This window comes from Onychomys torridus, chromosome 6 (genome assembly GCF_903995425.1).
Source record: "Onychomys torridus chromosome 6, mOncTor1.1, whole genome shotgun sequence".
Taxonomy (NCBI): domain Eukaryota; kingdom Metazoa; phylum Chordata; class Mammalia; order Rodentia; family Cricetidae; genus Onychomys; species Onychomys torridus.
Window position 1 is genome coordinate 93317881 of NC_050448.1, and position 15163 is coordinate 93333043.

Genomic DNA, 15163 nt, shown 5'->3' on the forward strand with positions numbered 1-15163 from the left:
GTATACAAAGTAAAGGGTTTCATTATAACATTTTTGTACATATGTGTCATTGTGCTTTGTTCTACTCTGTCCCCTCTCCACAGCTGTTCACCATATGTCCCCTGCCCTGCTCTGTCTCATTCCCTTTCTTCACTCAGATGATCCCCAACTTCACATTCAAAGGTGCTTGCTGCCATACTGGGCAATAATGGGATCTTAAATAAATCATTTTACATGAGAAAAATTACATTCTAAAGTAAGATATGATAGTCTGGTGATTATAAATGTGGACTACTCATAACTGATAATAGTAGAGTCATCTCTTTTTTATTTATTTTAAAGTTAGTATATAAAATAATGCATTTCCTTATATAGGATTTTCTTTGTCAATTTTCATTTCCATTGTCCTTCCTTCTAATTGTCCCATATCCTACTGCTCTGCCTCAGGTTTCCTGCCTGCATTGGAAATGCAGTAACCAGTACTCTGGTTATTTAAAATTCATACTACCCAAATGTAAACAGCTAATATTCATAATTATCTTAAGAGTTTCTTCTTCTTCTTCTTCTTCTTCTTATTATTATTATTATTATTATTATTAAACAAGTGCTTAAATATTTCTGCCCCAGCCTTGCAAATAGTTTGGACTGCAGTTGTATGATGCAAGGTCCAAAGGGTATACCCTTTCTTCCCATAAGGGCGAGTCCACTGACTTGGTCCAGTATTGAGTCTAGGCTCAATTCAAGCTGGACTACAGAAGGATTTCTGGCTGTTAGATAAAAGATAGCATTCCTCAGGAAACTGTAAAACAGGTTCCCTTCCCCCTGGCAAAATAGACATATGGTTCTCCAGTGATGTATACATCGGTGGCACATATCAGCATATCCAAGTCCACGCTGGCATCCAGGATCCCTTGTCCTTATTCAAAAGTACTTGTTCCTTGACTTGCCCCTTACATCCATGTGCCAGCATAACAAGCTTAATAGTATTATTTACAGGAGAAAATAAGATAATCAAATTTTAAGTACAAAGAATTATCTAATCCCACGATGATTTATAAATGCTACATGAAAATTATGACTATATTGAAAATTATGTAAAACAAATGAAAAATATGAAAAAACAAATATATTCATTTTAATTATCAAGGCCTAAAATAAATAATGTATTTCCTGTGGGCACTTTAAGAAAGGGCCATATAAACATTTTTAATTAGTATGATAATTTTATGCTAGCAATTATTTTTCTATAATTATATTCAAATCTACTTTTCTGTAGGAAATAGGGTGATGAACCTTTATTTCTTCTTTATAGTAGGATAACTATTTAATTTGTATGTATTTGTTTTCAGTAAGTATGCATTTTTCTTTCTCCTTTTAACTAGAACAATAGGCTATAAAACAATGATTTTTTTTAATACACCTACTAGTAATACTAAAACAAACTTTGCAAAGGAATAAAGTGTATTTGTTCATTATCAGTTAATTATCACCTGTTTAACTTGACAAAAACCACCAGTAAAAGTTTCTGTTGCTGGGAGCTCGGAGGATTGGTGTAGAGGTGAGGTTAAAGAAAAAGCGAAGGGAGATGCTTCCTGTGACACTTAGAGCAGCCTGACCATTTCAGTGCGCAGCTGTGGGAAGCCTGGACACTTACGAAGAGTGCCATCCAGATGTTCTGGAATTCAGATCCCTTCACTAACTCCACTCCTCACAACTGCCACGCATATCTAGTGAATTCCCTGTTCTTTTAGCTGTCAGGCTGCCCTTGATGTAGTAGAGGTGAAGAAAGGAAAGACAGTATGATGACAAAAGGGACTTCAACAAAACTGTGAAGGAAATCAGGGCTGCTTGTACACTCCTTAGTAACAACAGTGATGTCCCTAGACTACTTTCCCATTCAAAAGGTCATTCTGTTTTCTAGTTTCGGCCAAACCCAGATCCATTCCAAAGCTACCTTGAAACTAACTGCACTGCCACAAAGTCCATGGAGGCACCCAAAGCTCAAGTGTAAGAGGAGACAGGAAGGCTAAGTAGATTCAATGATACTAAACTAAAGCTTTCCAAAGAATATACTCTTCTAATCCATTGTTTCTCTCGAGTATCAAAGGCTTCTGAAACGTGCTCCACCTCTATAATAGGCATTGGAGCAACAAACACAAGGTCTTTCTTTCTTTTTTTTTTTTAAACTAGAGGGGAACAGTGAAAAACGTCCACTTTCTTTATTCCACATGCCATATTGTACTCTTTCAACATCCCTGCCACATTACCACATTAGCAAGATTTCCTGTGGATGCTGTGCTACAATCATGTCTTGTTTCACATTGTTTCAGTCAAGGACAGAGTGACCACCTGATGGCATTCCCATAATATTCCACCCCCTAGTGGTGTCCCTGTCATCTTAATTTGTGTAAACACACTTCACAATGTTCTCAGAGCAGTGAAATTGCCTGCAGACAGACACATTGTGCAGAACAGAGCCCTGAAGCAAACAGATGCATGCCTCTACTAGCCAAGCTGGGTGTGGTTTCATGTAGAAAATAATGGAGTAACATTTTATGTATCCACTATTAGGCCAGAGTCAAATGCCTCTCACAAATTCATGAATGTAGGTGTGATATTTCAAACTGGCAGTCACTACAGTCCAACTCAGACCCACTCCACATATGTATAATCTCATTTCCCCTTGTCGTTTTGATATTTAAATGTGAAGTCATACAAGCTGTGATCATCTCCCTTCATATAAGTAAATCCAAAGGCAGATGTGTGAACTCCATTTTATCTTCTTCAATAGGAACAAACCCTTTGGGGATTTATCTATGTGAATGTTGAAGAAAAAGGAGGTATTTCTGTGAGAATGTGATTAAATTAAACGGGATGAAAAGATCATGAAATACTTCATTTCTCCTTATATCTGAGACACTCTGAAGTTAACAGATAACAACACACTGCTGATCTTTAGGCCTTCACAGCTTTTCTACTAATTAAGACTTCTTGACTATTTAAGGGTGCCAACTTCCTTATTCCACATTGGTAGACTGATGTGCCAGATACATCAAACGTTGCCACTGAGGAAATGACAATAAATATCCTGAGCAGGGTCTTTTTAAGTTATCCTAACAAAACCCAGTAATTCTCCCAAATAATGCTACACAGTGAGACCCTGTCTCAAAATGGAAGAAGCAAACAAACAAAAGAAAACCCAAACTTGTAAAATTCAGCAGACTTTACCTTTAAAAAGTTAGTTGTATTTGTGATATTTAATATCTTAATATATATATATATATATATATATATATATATATATATATATATATATGCTTCACAATAGTAATAATTTTTATTACATATTATCATTTTCAAGGGATTTTCTTTTTTTAAAGATTTATTTCTATTTTTAATTATATGTCTCTGTGTGTGTGTGTGTGTGTGTGTGTGTGTGTGTGTGTGTATATGTGTGTGTGTGTGCATGCGCACACATACTCATGCAGCCAGAAGAGGGGCATTGGATGTCCTGGAAGTGGAGCCACAGGCAGCTGTGAGTGGCCTGACATGGGTACTGGGGGCTGAACTTGGGTTCTCTGCAAGAAAAGGACATGATCCTAACTGCTGAGCCCTTGTCCAACTCTACAAGGCATGCTCAGATGCACTATCTCAGCAGATTGTCACTAAGAGTCCTTAACGTAAATATGCCCAGGTGGGAACACAAAGGAGAAGTCATGGACACTACAGACTTAAACAGTTGTGACGCTGATGTCTTATGTAGATAAAAAAAAATTATTAAGGAGAAATACTTTATATCATTCAAACCTGAGGTTTACAGGCATTTTCAGACATTTGAATTGCTTAAAGGGTATGTATGCCAGATCAATAATAAGGAGAGAGATGATGTATATCATTAGATAAAAACACAATGGCCTCATTAGAAGAAATGTGGAGACTAAACTTATAACATACTCATCTTTAACTCAACATTACCTTCACTTCCACCAACACAGACAAATGATTTGATATATCTCTCACTTCTACATTTTTGTTCACGGGTTTTTGGAACCTGTACCTTGATTTCTCACATCTTCATGTGGAGGTGTCTTGTTCAACATTCAGATCTCAGCTTCAACCTATTCTCTGAGGATCATCCCATCCTTATATTAGGGATCTCCTTGCAATGACTTTCTGTACTAGAACATGCATTGTAATTTTTAGGCTCCCTTGTTTTAACTGTTTCCTATATTAACTCAAACTCCACGAGGAAAGGACTGTGCTATGCTCGCTGTTTGGGTTCCTGAATAATGTTTGGTTGATGGTGCTCATTTAATTCTCATTTTATGAAAATGTCCATATTAGTTCGTCTTTCAAAACAAATAACTTTTAAATTTAAAGTACTTTGAAAATGATAATTATTGCAGGTATACAGCATAAATTTCTTAACCTACCACTTTCATATACTTGTTATTTGTGCTAGAGGTAATTGTAGAGACCTAAATTTTAAATATTCTTCCAGGAAAGTATGTTTAGAGTAAGTGGGGGTGGAAAAGCGATAACATTATGAAATTCATTTGAGAAAGTAACTTCTTTGAGGAACAGTTAGTTGCAAACTTAAAAAGGATTATTCAAAAAGAAAAATGCTAACTGAGCACCACACCTTCCCCCAAATACCCCTTGTTACTCTTGCATAGACAGATGCATAGATCAGCTGCTTTTCCCATGTTGCTTTTCCAGCTTTGGGATAGCACAAATAAAGGCTTCAGGGGCAGCCTGGATTGATTTTGTACCCCTAATGTCTGCTCCTTTTCTTCCTTTGCAAGACCTTTATGAGACAGACACAGCAAAGGGGAAACTAAACCAACCATCAGGAACATTCCACCCTCTTGAGGAATGCAAGCAAATCCTTCCAGAATAATCAATGGGGCACATGTGGGGGTTGAGGGGGAGACAAGCCAGCAGGAAGTTACCAAGGATGCTTTGGATTAACTCTTTCAATGGGGCAGGTAGACAGTCAAGAGCGTCTGTCCCATTCAACCAGGAAGCCGGCTTACCTGTTCGTAGAAGCGGATGTTCTCCTCGGCTGTGTCTGTAAACGCTGACTTGAGGTCATTTCGCATGTTCTGTTTCCACCTTCCCCAGTCGGCCTTCAGGGCATTGTTAGCACATTCCACTTTGTCTTCAAGTTTTCCAATGTCTTCTGTAAGCTGAAGCATGCCACAGAGAGAGATAAGTCCATGTGTGTGGTCTCAACCCATGGGGAATTCACTGAGACCACGTAGACTGACCATTATGTTAAGAAAATTAAAAACAGCTGCTGTCTGGGGTGTGGAAGTGATCAGACCTGACCATGCAGAGTAGTGAAAACTGGAAAGTGCACTGCATTCAGTAGACACTGCTGAACAATTCTAAGGTCTGCCACAAGAGCAGTTTGGATACGATCTCAAACCCTGTGCTTCAATGTTACTATTTAGAAAACAAAGAAAACTGAATAGCACACCTCTGGAAAAGTACTACACTAATACTCTCATGATCGCTATCATTAATGGTGATAACACTTACATTTATGTTAAAAGATATGTGGCTTCTTCCTTCACTTTACCTTTTCAGTTCTGGCTTGAAATTTTTAGTTATTTTTAACCAGAAGCTAAATTAACTACATGCATAGCCACAGAAATTATGTTTTCACATATGCAGATTTAGGGGATTAATTTACACAGTTTTACTTAGGTAACTGGATGTCTTAGTTTGGGGTTACTGTTGTTGTAATGAAACACTGTAAACAAAAAGCAAGTTGGGGGAGGAAAGGGTTGATTTGGCTTACAATTCCACACTGTAGTTCATCACTGAAGGGAGTCAGGGTAAAAACTCAAGCAGGGCAGGAACCTGGAGGCAAGAGCTGATGCAGAGGCATGGAGGGGTGCTGCTTACTGGTTTGCTCACCATGGCTTACTCAGCCTGCTTTCTTAGAGAAACCAGGTCCACCCCCAGGGTTGGCACCACCCATAATGGGTTGGACCCTCCCCCACCAATCACTAATGTTCTACAACTGCAGCTTATGAATAACTTTCCCAATTGAGGTCCCCTCCTTTCAGATAACTCTAGCATGTGTCAAGTTGACTTAAAAATATCCAGCACACTGGACACACAAGCAAGCTTACAATCACAAGATGTCTGACCTCCAGCCGATCCTCTATTAAACAGGCTTACTGTGATCTTTATATTTTTCTTTCTTGTCCCTACCAAACTTGGAGCATGATGACATTGGCTTAGTCTTTAGATTAAGCACATTGAGACATAATTTCACAAATGTATGGTTTGTTAATAAACTCAGAATAATTTATTAAGTGTCCTGTCTGTGCCAGGCATGCCTCTAGGATTGGAAGATTCAGCAGTGGAGATATTAGACAAAACTTTTCGCTTTCCTAGAGTTTATTTTCTCCTGGGAAGAGACAAACTATAAGCAAAATAAATAAAATATGAAGCATCAGCTAGTACAAAAGCTAACGTGGAAAAATAAGACTAACACTGGAGAGAAAAGGAGGCTACTGAAAGTTTAGATAAAATGGCCAAAGGAAACCTAAGTAAGAAAATACCACTAAAATTAAGGTCTGATATTTGAGAGTGAAACATGGGTCCTCTCGCTCAAAGCTGTCTTATCAGAGGCATGTAAGACCTGGACCTGGAGATGGACACATGGCTAGCAGATTCAACAAGAGGCTGGAGTGACTGAACAAAATGGAGGAAGTCCTTTGAGAGGAGGTAAAAGCAACAGCAGGAAGAAAACCTCATAGTTATACAATCCAGGCAAAGGCTCGGGAGTTTACAGAACCACAGCAAAGTCAGGAGATGTGAACAAAAATGATGTCTCCCTCATGTTAATGACACCACCTCTTTCATGTTTTAAAAGGGACACTATACTGAGGCATCATTTGTGGTTGGTTGGATTTATAAAGGGCCATCATTTAAGAAGCATTTCTTATTTCAAAGAAATTACAATGTGGAAATGTCCTAAGTCAATAAAATATATTTTTACTGATGCTCGAATTAACTTTTTCCCTCAAAATCAAATTCTACTTCTATGCTTATAATTTTATACGTTATGTTCCCAAGAACAGATTTTATATACATGAACTACACACACACACACACACACACACACACACACCACACACACTCACCTGTGTGGGCGCGTACATAATCCTATATTCCCAATGGCAGACTTACTTTGGTGGTAAGGTTCATGGTGTACTGTTTCATGTTTGCTTTGTTAGGCACAACTGTCTCAGTGATGTCACTAGTCACTTTACAAGCCTCTATATTCTTTTAGGTCATTATTTAGTTAAGTGTAGGGAATATGTATAGCAGAGTGTTAACCAAATGGCTAATAATCATAGGGAATGGGTACTAACAGCTAAACCTGAAGCAAAGCTGTTAAAAGATCAAACTCAAGAAGGATAGATGCCTGCTAAAAAGGGCTGTGAGGCTGTTACTCTTACTCCTCTGAGTTGCTGACGAGTCTTCCCAGCTGCAGAGCCATACAGATATTAAACAAATATATAGGGTCCAGGGTCCACCCACCAACAGTGATAATATGCTCCTCTGCTTAGCTTTCTAGTCTACAGTACAACACATGGGCTTGAGATGGCTGGCATGGAGCTTCTCTAGAAACCAGCTTCAGAAAACATAGTATTTCACTCTTCCATTTTATCTTCCTTCCCTTTCTGTGACAGTTAAATGCTACCACCGCTATAACCAATTTACAGCAAAATTGTCTTCTGTCATTCTGTAAGTGAGCAGTGTTAAATCCCTTCAAACAAGGTCAGACTGATGATGGTCCAGCTCTGTCCAGGGGCTGCTACAGTTCTAGAGAGCAGTTCTCTTCTGACCTCAGGGACCAAGTCAGCAGTCTATCAGTGTAGCATTAGGAGCAGCCGTTGAGAGTGGGTGTAACTGCACGTTGAGTATCTGATAATGTAAGGCTATTTGTTCAAGTCCTGGCTCCTCCATCCATAAAACAAACATAAAAATAATAGCACTCACTTCATAAGAGTTTTTTAAATACATGAAATGCTAAACATTGAATTACATAGTGTCTAACAATTTGCCTTTTAAATGGTTGTCCTTGACCATCATGACCAAGAACATCACACCATTAGCATTAGCTGTTACAACAGACACAGACATCCTTTCCTCCTCTGGTACTTTGATCTCCGGCAATGTGTCATTCTTCTGTCAAAATCTAGGCCTTATTTGGATCACTAGTGCTGTTTCTAACTTTGTCTTTCCCAGTGTAAAGGATGGCACCTAAGCCTCAAATGACTATGACCAATTCATGATGGTTTTGTTGCTGGATTTTGTTGTTGTTGATGAGTTCATTATTTCAGTCGGAAAAAGAAAACTGAGAAGATTTCTGCACAGTGAATCATTTTCTGGGGATGTTAATTCAAAGAAACAAAAAAAAGCATGAGACACCCAATCAAAAGAGTGGTCTGCATTATATCATTTAATGCTCCATGAAAGTATAACTTAACCAGATGCTCTTCTCATAAGCTACTCAGGAGATTTCAATTTTCTTACTTCTTTTCTGAGACTGCCCTTAAACTCAACACAAAGCAGAGGATGGCATTGAACCTAGTCTGGCTGCTGCTGCCTTCACTGCCTTCCTGTATGCTCACACCTGGTATATACAGTTCTGAGGCTCTAACCCAGGGCTTTGTACATTCTAGGCAAGTACCCCACCAACTGAGCTACAATCTCAACCCCTTATTACTTGCTTTGTTACACTGGTCAGATATTTTTGAGTCTTCCATCTTTCTGGTTCTGACAGAACATAGAGATTCAATAAAAATTAACAAATGCATGAAAATAGGATGTGTTAGAAACCTGACAGGCCAAGACAGCGCCTCGCCTCCAGTATTCCAGTGTACTGGACACTAACAAATGGCTGGCTCTGCTAACTGTAATCATTATTGTTGGGACCTAGAATAGGAGCAGGGGAGAGAGGTGGATGGGCAGGTGCATGGCTATTAAATTCTTAAGATTGATGAGGGTGGTTGGGTTTTAAGGGAAGAGCTTCTGAAATAGCTTCCCAAATAAATTCTCATGATACCAGGGAAGGTGGAGACTGAAAGCTGGAAGGCAGGAAGTAGGGGAGTTTAGATATAGGCACCAGGAAAAAGGTTCAAGTTGCTTAGCATGTGAAATGGAAGGGCAGATGGGATGGGGTAGGAAACGAGGCAAGGCAATGGTGGTAATGCGGTCACTCTCTCAAACTGCCTCTCTCCCCTGGGAGTCACAGTATTGTAGAGATAGTAAGATCTATTCATTTATAAGAGGATGTTAAATGTCAGTGTTGGGAAGGAAGGAGAACTCAAGATCAGAAGCCTCAAGATGACATTTACAGCTTGGAATTTCCAAACTAATTTTGGGTACTAGTTTGGGTAGCTTTGTCCAACTGGCAAGTGATAGGCTGTTTGAACTGGCATCTTGATTATAACGTAAGCAGAGCTAAGTATTGAAGTGGTAAAATAACAGAGCTAAGGAAAAGGGGTAAAACTACATGGGAACCACTCAGAGAAGGGCTCTGCATGGTGGAGCAGCAGACACACAGCTTCACTCTGAAGACATACCTCTCCCTTATAGAACAGCTATCATGTAGATACTAACCCACCCCCAAAGACCCGTGAATTAAGGCTACCACAGGTTCTAGTTATTCTAGGATATGATGGAGGCTTTCGGTAGGAGACAAATGAGAAGTTAAGTCAATGAGCACATGCTCTTGAAGCAAATATGGAGACAGTTAAGTCAATGGGAACATGCTCTTGAAGCAGATATGGGGACCTCTGTCCCACACTTTCTCCCCTTCCTTCTCCATTGTCATAAACTGAGCAGCCCTCCCCAGGCCATGATGTTCTGCTCACCACAGTCCCAAGGCAAACAGGCCATATGACTACAGATAGAAGTTTCTGGAAGACTGTTGGAAAGCGGGCCAGCACACACAGCTTTTCACTTACATTTTCACTCTAGAAAGCAAGACAAAAGTTTCCTCTTGCCCTTTCACTTCAGTTATTTTCTTCTGTGGACATCTTGGCTTAAATGGAGACACTCACGTGAAATGTCAAAACCAGAGCTCTCAAGATTGGAGAGGTGGATCAGTGGATAGGAGCACTTGCTGTAAGAACTCAAGGGCTGGAGTTCAGATCCCAAAACACATTAAAAAGCAGGGCATGGCCGTAAGTGTGGCTTATGCTGTAGGGGGCAGACACTGCAGGGGTGCTGGAACTTGCTGTTTCAAAGAGACTCTACAAAGAGTAATAGAGCAAATCATCCTAAGTTACCTCCTGGTCTCTGCATCCAGGCACATGCACCTGCATACATGAACACATACACCATACACACACACTAATAAATTACATAGGCAGATAAATGAATGAGTGAAGCCAGAGAACATTTAAGAAATGTTAAGCTTGCATTAGACACTGGTGTGTCTAAGGTTTATTGGGAGGATGCATTCAGATACTTTACATGACAGAAATTAAGCTGTTTTGATAAAATAAAGACTTCGAACCATATACCACATTAAAACATATGTCAGAAGGAAATGTGTTTGCTGAGCTATATACTTAATAAATAATTTATATACTACAGTGTGATAATTCTAGAGAAGTTAATTGGCATGATTGCCAACAGTATCTGTCACAATATTTATGGAAATATGAGTAGATGGGCCAGTGAGATGGCTCCTCTGGAAAACACTTGCTGCTGAGCTAAATGACCTAAGCTCACTGCTTATGAACCATGTGGTAGAAAGAGGAACCTATTCCATTAAGTTGTCCTTTGAACCACACATGTAGACATGAGCATGATAGGATGTGTGCATGCATGCACACACACACAGAAAAATGAAAGACAGACTGACAGACAGCAGATAGATAGAAAGATAGATAAGCATATGGTGGAAAGAGAGAACCTATTTCCTCAAGTTGTCCTCTTACTACACATGTATACATGTTATGTGGTAGCATGCTCATGCACATAATCACACATGCACATGCTCATATGCGTATGTGCATGCACACATACACATGCATGTGCATACACACACACACACACACACACAGAGAGAGAGAGAGAGAGAGATGGAGGGATAAAGAGGTGGGCTTCCTTATAGTTTACTTCCATGGGATTAGCTGCTAGAATGATAGCAAATATTTGGCCAACTTTCTTCAATACTTGTGCTAAAGCTTCAGTCATTGCTAAAAACATAATAAGACTCATTTCCACTCTTGGAACTCTTTTCCTCCTGGTGGGTTTCCTTGCTCAGCCTGGATATGAGGGCTTTTGGCTTATTGTATCTTGTTTTGTTGTGCTTGGTTGTTATCTCCTGGAGGTCTGCTCTTTTCTGAAGGGAAATGGAAGGGGAAGAGCTGGGGGAGAAGGAACGTGGAGAGGAGTGGGAAGCGAGAAGGGAGGGGAAATTGTAGTTGGGATGCAATGTAATGTAGGAGAAATAATACTTGCTTCTCAAAGAGAGAACAGCTGTTGTTGACTATTAATCCATTAATCATTGATCCTCTAAAGCACTGATTCCTGATATTATCGTGTCCAACATTACAAGTAAACATACCTTATCCTCACCTCACCACTGCCTTTATAGACATGCTAACAAAGACAGCAAAAGCCCAGGAGGCTTCAAATCTACCCAAAGAACTACAAGTAACAAAGGAATGCTGAGAATGGGAGACAGTCTCTGCTCATCCAAAAGCAAATCACCAGCCCTGAAAACATGCATATAAGTAACATTACATATACTGAGTAGGTTGTGCTTAGGGATATATCTATGCATATACTGCACACACAAACACACACACACACATACATACACACACACAGATACATACATACATATACACATATACATAAATATATGTAGCAATTAATGAAAAAAGAGGCCATGAATTTGTAAGATAGCAAGGAGAGGTATATGGGATGATTTAGAGGAAGGGAAGGCCTACAATCTCAAATATATATATATATATATATATATATATATATATATATATATATGAAAAATATTATAGTGTATTTTGAATGATAATGGCCCCAGTAGAATTATATATTTAAATATTTGGTTGCTAGCTGGTAGAACTGATTGGGAAGGATTAGGGAGGTTTGGTCTTGTTGAAGAAAGCATGTTACTGGGGCTGGGCTTTGAGGTTGCAAGGACTGGCACCATTTTTTCTCTGTCTGTCTCTGTCTATGTCTCCCTCTGTCTCTCTGCCTCTGTGTTTCTGTCTCTGTTCTCTCTCTCTCTCTCTCTCTCTCTCCCTGGCACTTGTTGTATCAAGATATGAGCTCTCAGTTATTGCTCCCAGAGCCACGTCTGCCTGCCTGCTACCAGACTCCCTCACGATGGTCAAAGACTCTAACCCTCTAAAACCATAAGCTCCAAAGAAACTCTTTTATAAGTTGTTTTGGTCATGGTATTTTATCACAGCAATAAAAAAGTAACTAAGACATATGGTAAATATCACTATGAATGAAAGAGGTTTGAAAGCATTTACTTTAGAATCAGGAACAACACAAGATTTTTACTGTTGATAATAACATTACCATGCTTTTTGCCAGATTGGTACAAGTGAAAAAGTAAATGAAGGTATCACTATTGAATAAATGAGAGAATAACTGATATATATTAGTGATAGAAATTTCCACACAGAAAAATCACAGTCAACAAATTGCTAAAATTTAAAACTATTCATAAGATAGCTGAATAAAGATAAATAAGCAAAAGTGTGCTACATGTGTTTGCTTTTTACCAAAATAATGTTAGGAAGTACAATGTTTTAAAGTAAAAATTTGTGGTAATTACAAAACTATAAAGTACTAAAAGTACAGCTGATTAAAGATATAAAATATCTTTGAGGAAAAACAAATTTAAATAATATAGAATGATAGAAAGGAGATATAAACAAAGAATGTAATCAGTGACTCAATTTTAAACCTTAGAAGTTCTTCAATTCTGCTTAATCAAGTCCTCACATGATCCTTTGCAGAACAGCATGGTGTTTTTGTTTTTCTAATTGTTTTTCCATCTTTGTTCAGTATTTGTTTCTTTAATGTAGAAGACATGATTGAAAAACAAACAAACAAACAAACAAACAAGAAAGGGACTTTCCATAGTATGAGCCTGGTTCAGGAATCACTCCTAATAACACCACTGAAGAAGACAACTTCATTCCAGCCAAACTTTGAGCAGAGAAATGACATGAATGAGCACAGCCAATCATATTAACAGAGACTAACGAGAGGGTTAGTGCCCTCCCACAGCCAAATATCAGCTAATCGGAATCTTCCTAATTTGCATGCCAGGAACTGAACAATAGAAACTCAGACAAAAACGAGGGCAGCTTCCAAACACAAAGCACCACACCCCACTGTATTATCTCAGGAGGTTCTTCTGTTTTAGCCCTGCCCACTGCCTTGCAGTTTACTCAGTAAATCTTTTTCTACTACATGGGTCTTGGATGAACTGTTTTACATTCAGTCTATGCCCTGCAACACTTAATATTCAACGAAACCAGCAATTATACCTTCCTATCTGAACAGAAGCTCCTCCATGAGACCACATCTTTCTACCATTATATTCGGTGCTATGTGGTCATAGCCTTAGGGCACAGCCCACTGCCTTAGTTTCCCTATATTCGCAAAGGAATTAGAACAGAAGTTGGTCAAGGAAAATGGACTTATTTACAGTTTGGGGAGGAAATGTGAGTACAAGAAGCCAGCTTCTCTCACCATGCTTGTGGACAGTCTTACAGTTCATGGACAAGCATGGCACAAAACCTCCAAGCTATGTAAACTTCCAGAGGAGACAGCTTGTCCTCAGCTGGGCGGAGGATGGCTTGGCCTCAGTTTTCTTTCCCTGTCTCCAAGTGCGGTACAGAGGTCTGTTACGTAATTACTCCGCTGCCTCCCTTCCACCACGTGAGAGTTTAAGAAATCTGAAGATTGAATGAATAAGCTCAGGAAAAGTGCAATGTTTGATGTGTGTTTCCATTATTTCTCTAAGTTTTTTTTTCCTAATACTAGAAATTACCCTAAAAACTTAAAATGTGAATGACCCTATCCATAAAGGCACAGATCACCAAAATTTTAAGGAAAATAATATAATTCAAGAATTATTATTCTTAATGATAATATCTCTGTTTTCTATTTTAAATGACTTCTCCATGATTTCCTTTTATGGAAAAGTAAAAGCGCAGCCATTCAATTTATTCAAATGTTAAAACTTTCTCTTCACAATAAGACAAGTTGAGGAAATTATCATTTGGAAAAGTTCTTGAAAATAACATACCTAAATAAAAAGATTTAGATTGCCACTCTATCAGAAGACAATAGAAAACTCAAAAATTAAATTCCAATCTGACAGTTACCTCTCCTTAACAAGCACTAATTAAATTGCAGGGGAGAGAGAAGAGGGCTCTTAACAATAAAATTGTATTATTTTCTGATTCATAAGAGAGGTAAGATGTGTCTGAGGAAATTAAATGCTTGATTATACAATGCTGCTCAGGCACACACGTGATTGCTAAGTAGTACCTTTCTCAACATACTTCATAATTCACACATTTCTCATAAAGTAGAAACCTCTCTCCTTGAGATCCACTGCAAATTTATTATCCAAATGTAACTCGTTCAGTAGTACACAATGGCTTCTGTAAAATGACAACTTGAGACGGGAAACACCCACAAATCCTGTTGATGAATCATGGTTGAAGCCAGTGCCTCCAACAGCATTAGCATCCTTCAAAGAGTAATTATGGCTTCTCAGTACACTGTGGGCGCAGAAAGCCAATTACTTAAATAGCACCATTCTAGGAAACAAAGAGATCCCCTTGAATTTTCTTCACAGGCAAACACAGGAAATAAGCATGGGAATAAGGAGTATTCTTTCCTTCCTAAGACTTTCTGTAGGCCATTTTTAAAAGACTTTAACAGGAATCAGCTTCTGCCTAGACCTCAGGTTCTCTAACCTCTGACCCAAACCTTTCTCTAATCAGAAAGCTCCACATAGAGATAGATGAACTTGAGGGTGTATAGATGGGATATCTCATAGTGCTGTTTGAAGGCATTTCCATTTCCATTTAACTCAGTCAGAATTTTTAGTATCATTACATTCACTGTTTATGAAAGAGAC

The 15163-nt window shown here is 38.7% G+C and overlaps 1 protein-coding gene across 1 annotated transcript in view; it reads right to left on the reverse strand.

The window, feature by feature from the left end:
- Snx7 (sorting nexin 7) overlaps nucleotides 1-15163 on the reverse strand; it is a 79455-nt gene that overhangs the window by 14712 nt on the left and 49580 nt on the right. The window contains exon 8 of the mRNA XM_036191482.1: nucleotides 5016-5168. Coding sequence (XP_036047375.1) covers nucleotides 5016-5168 — 153 coding nt within the window. The remainder of the gene's footprint in view (nucleotides 1-5015; nucleotides 5169-15163) is intronic.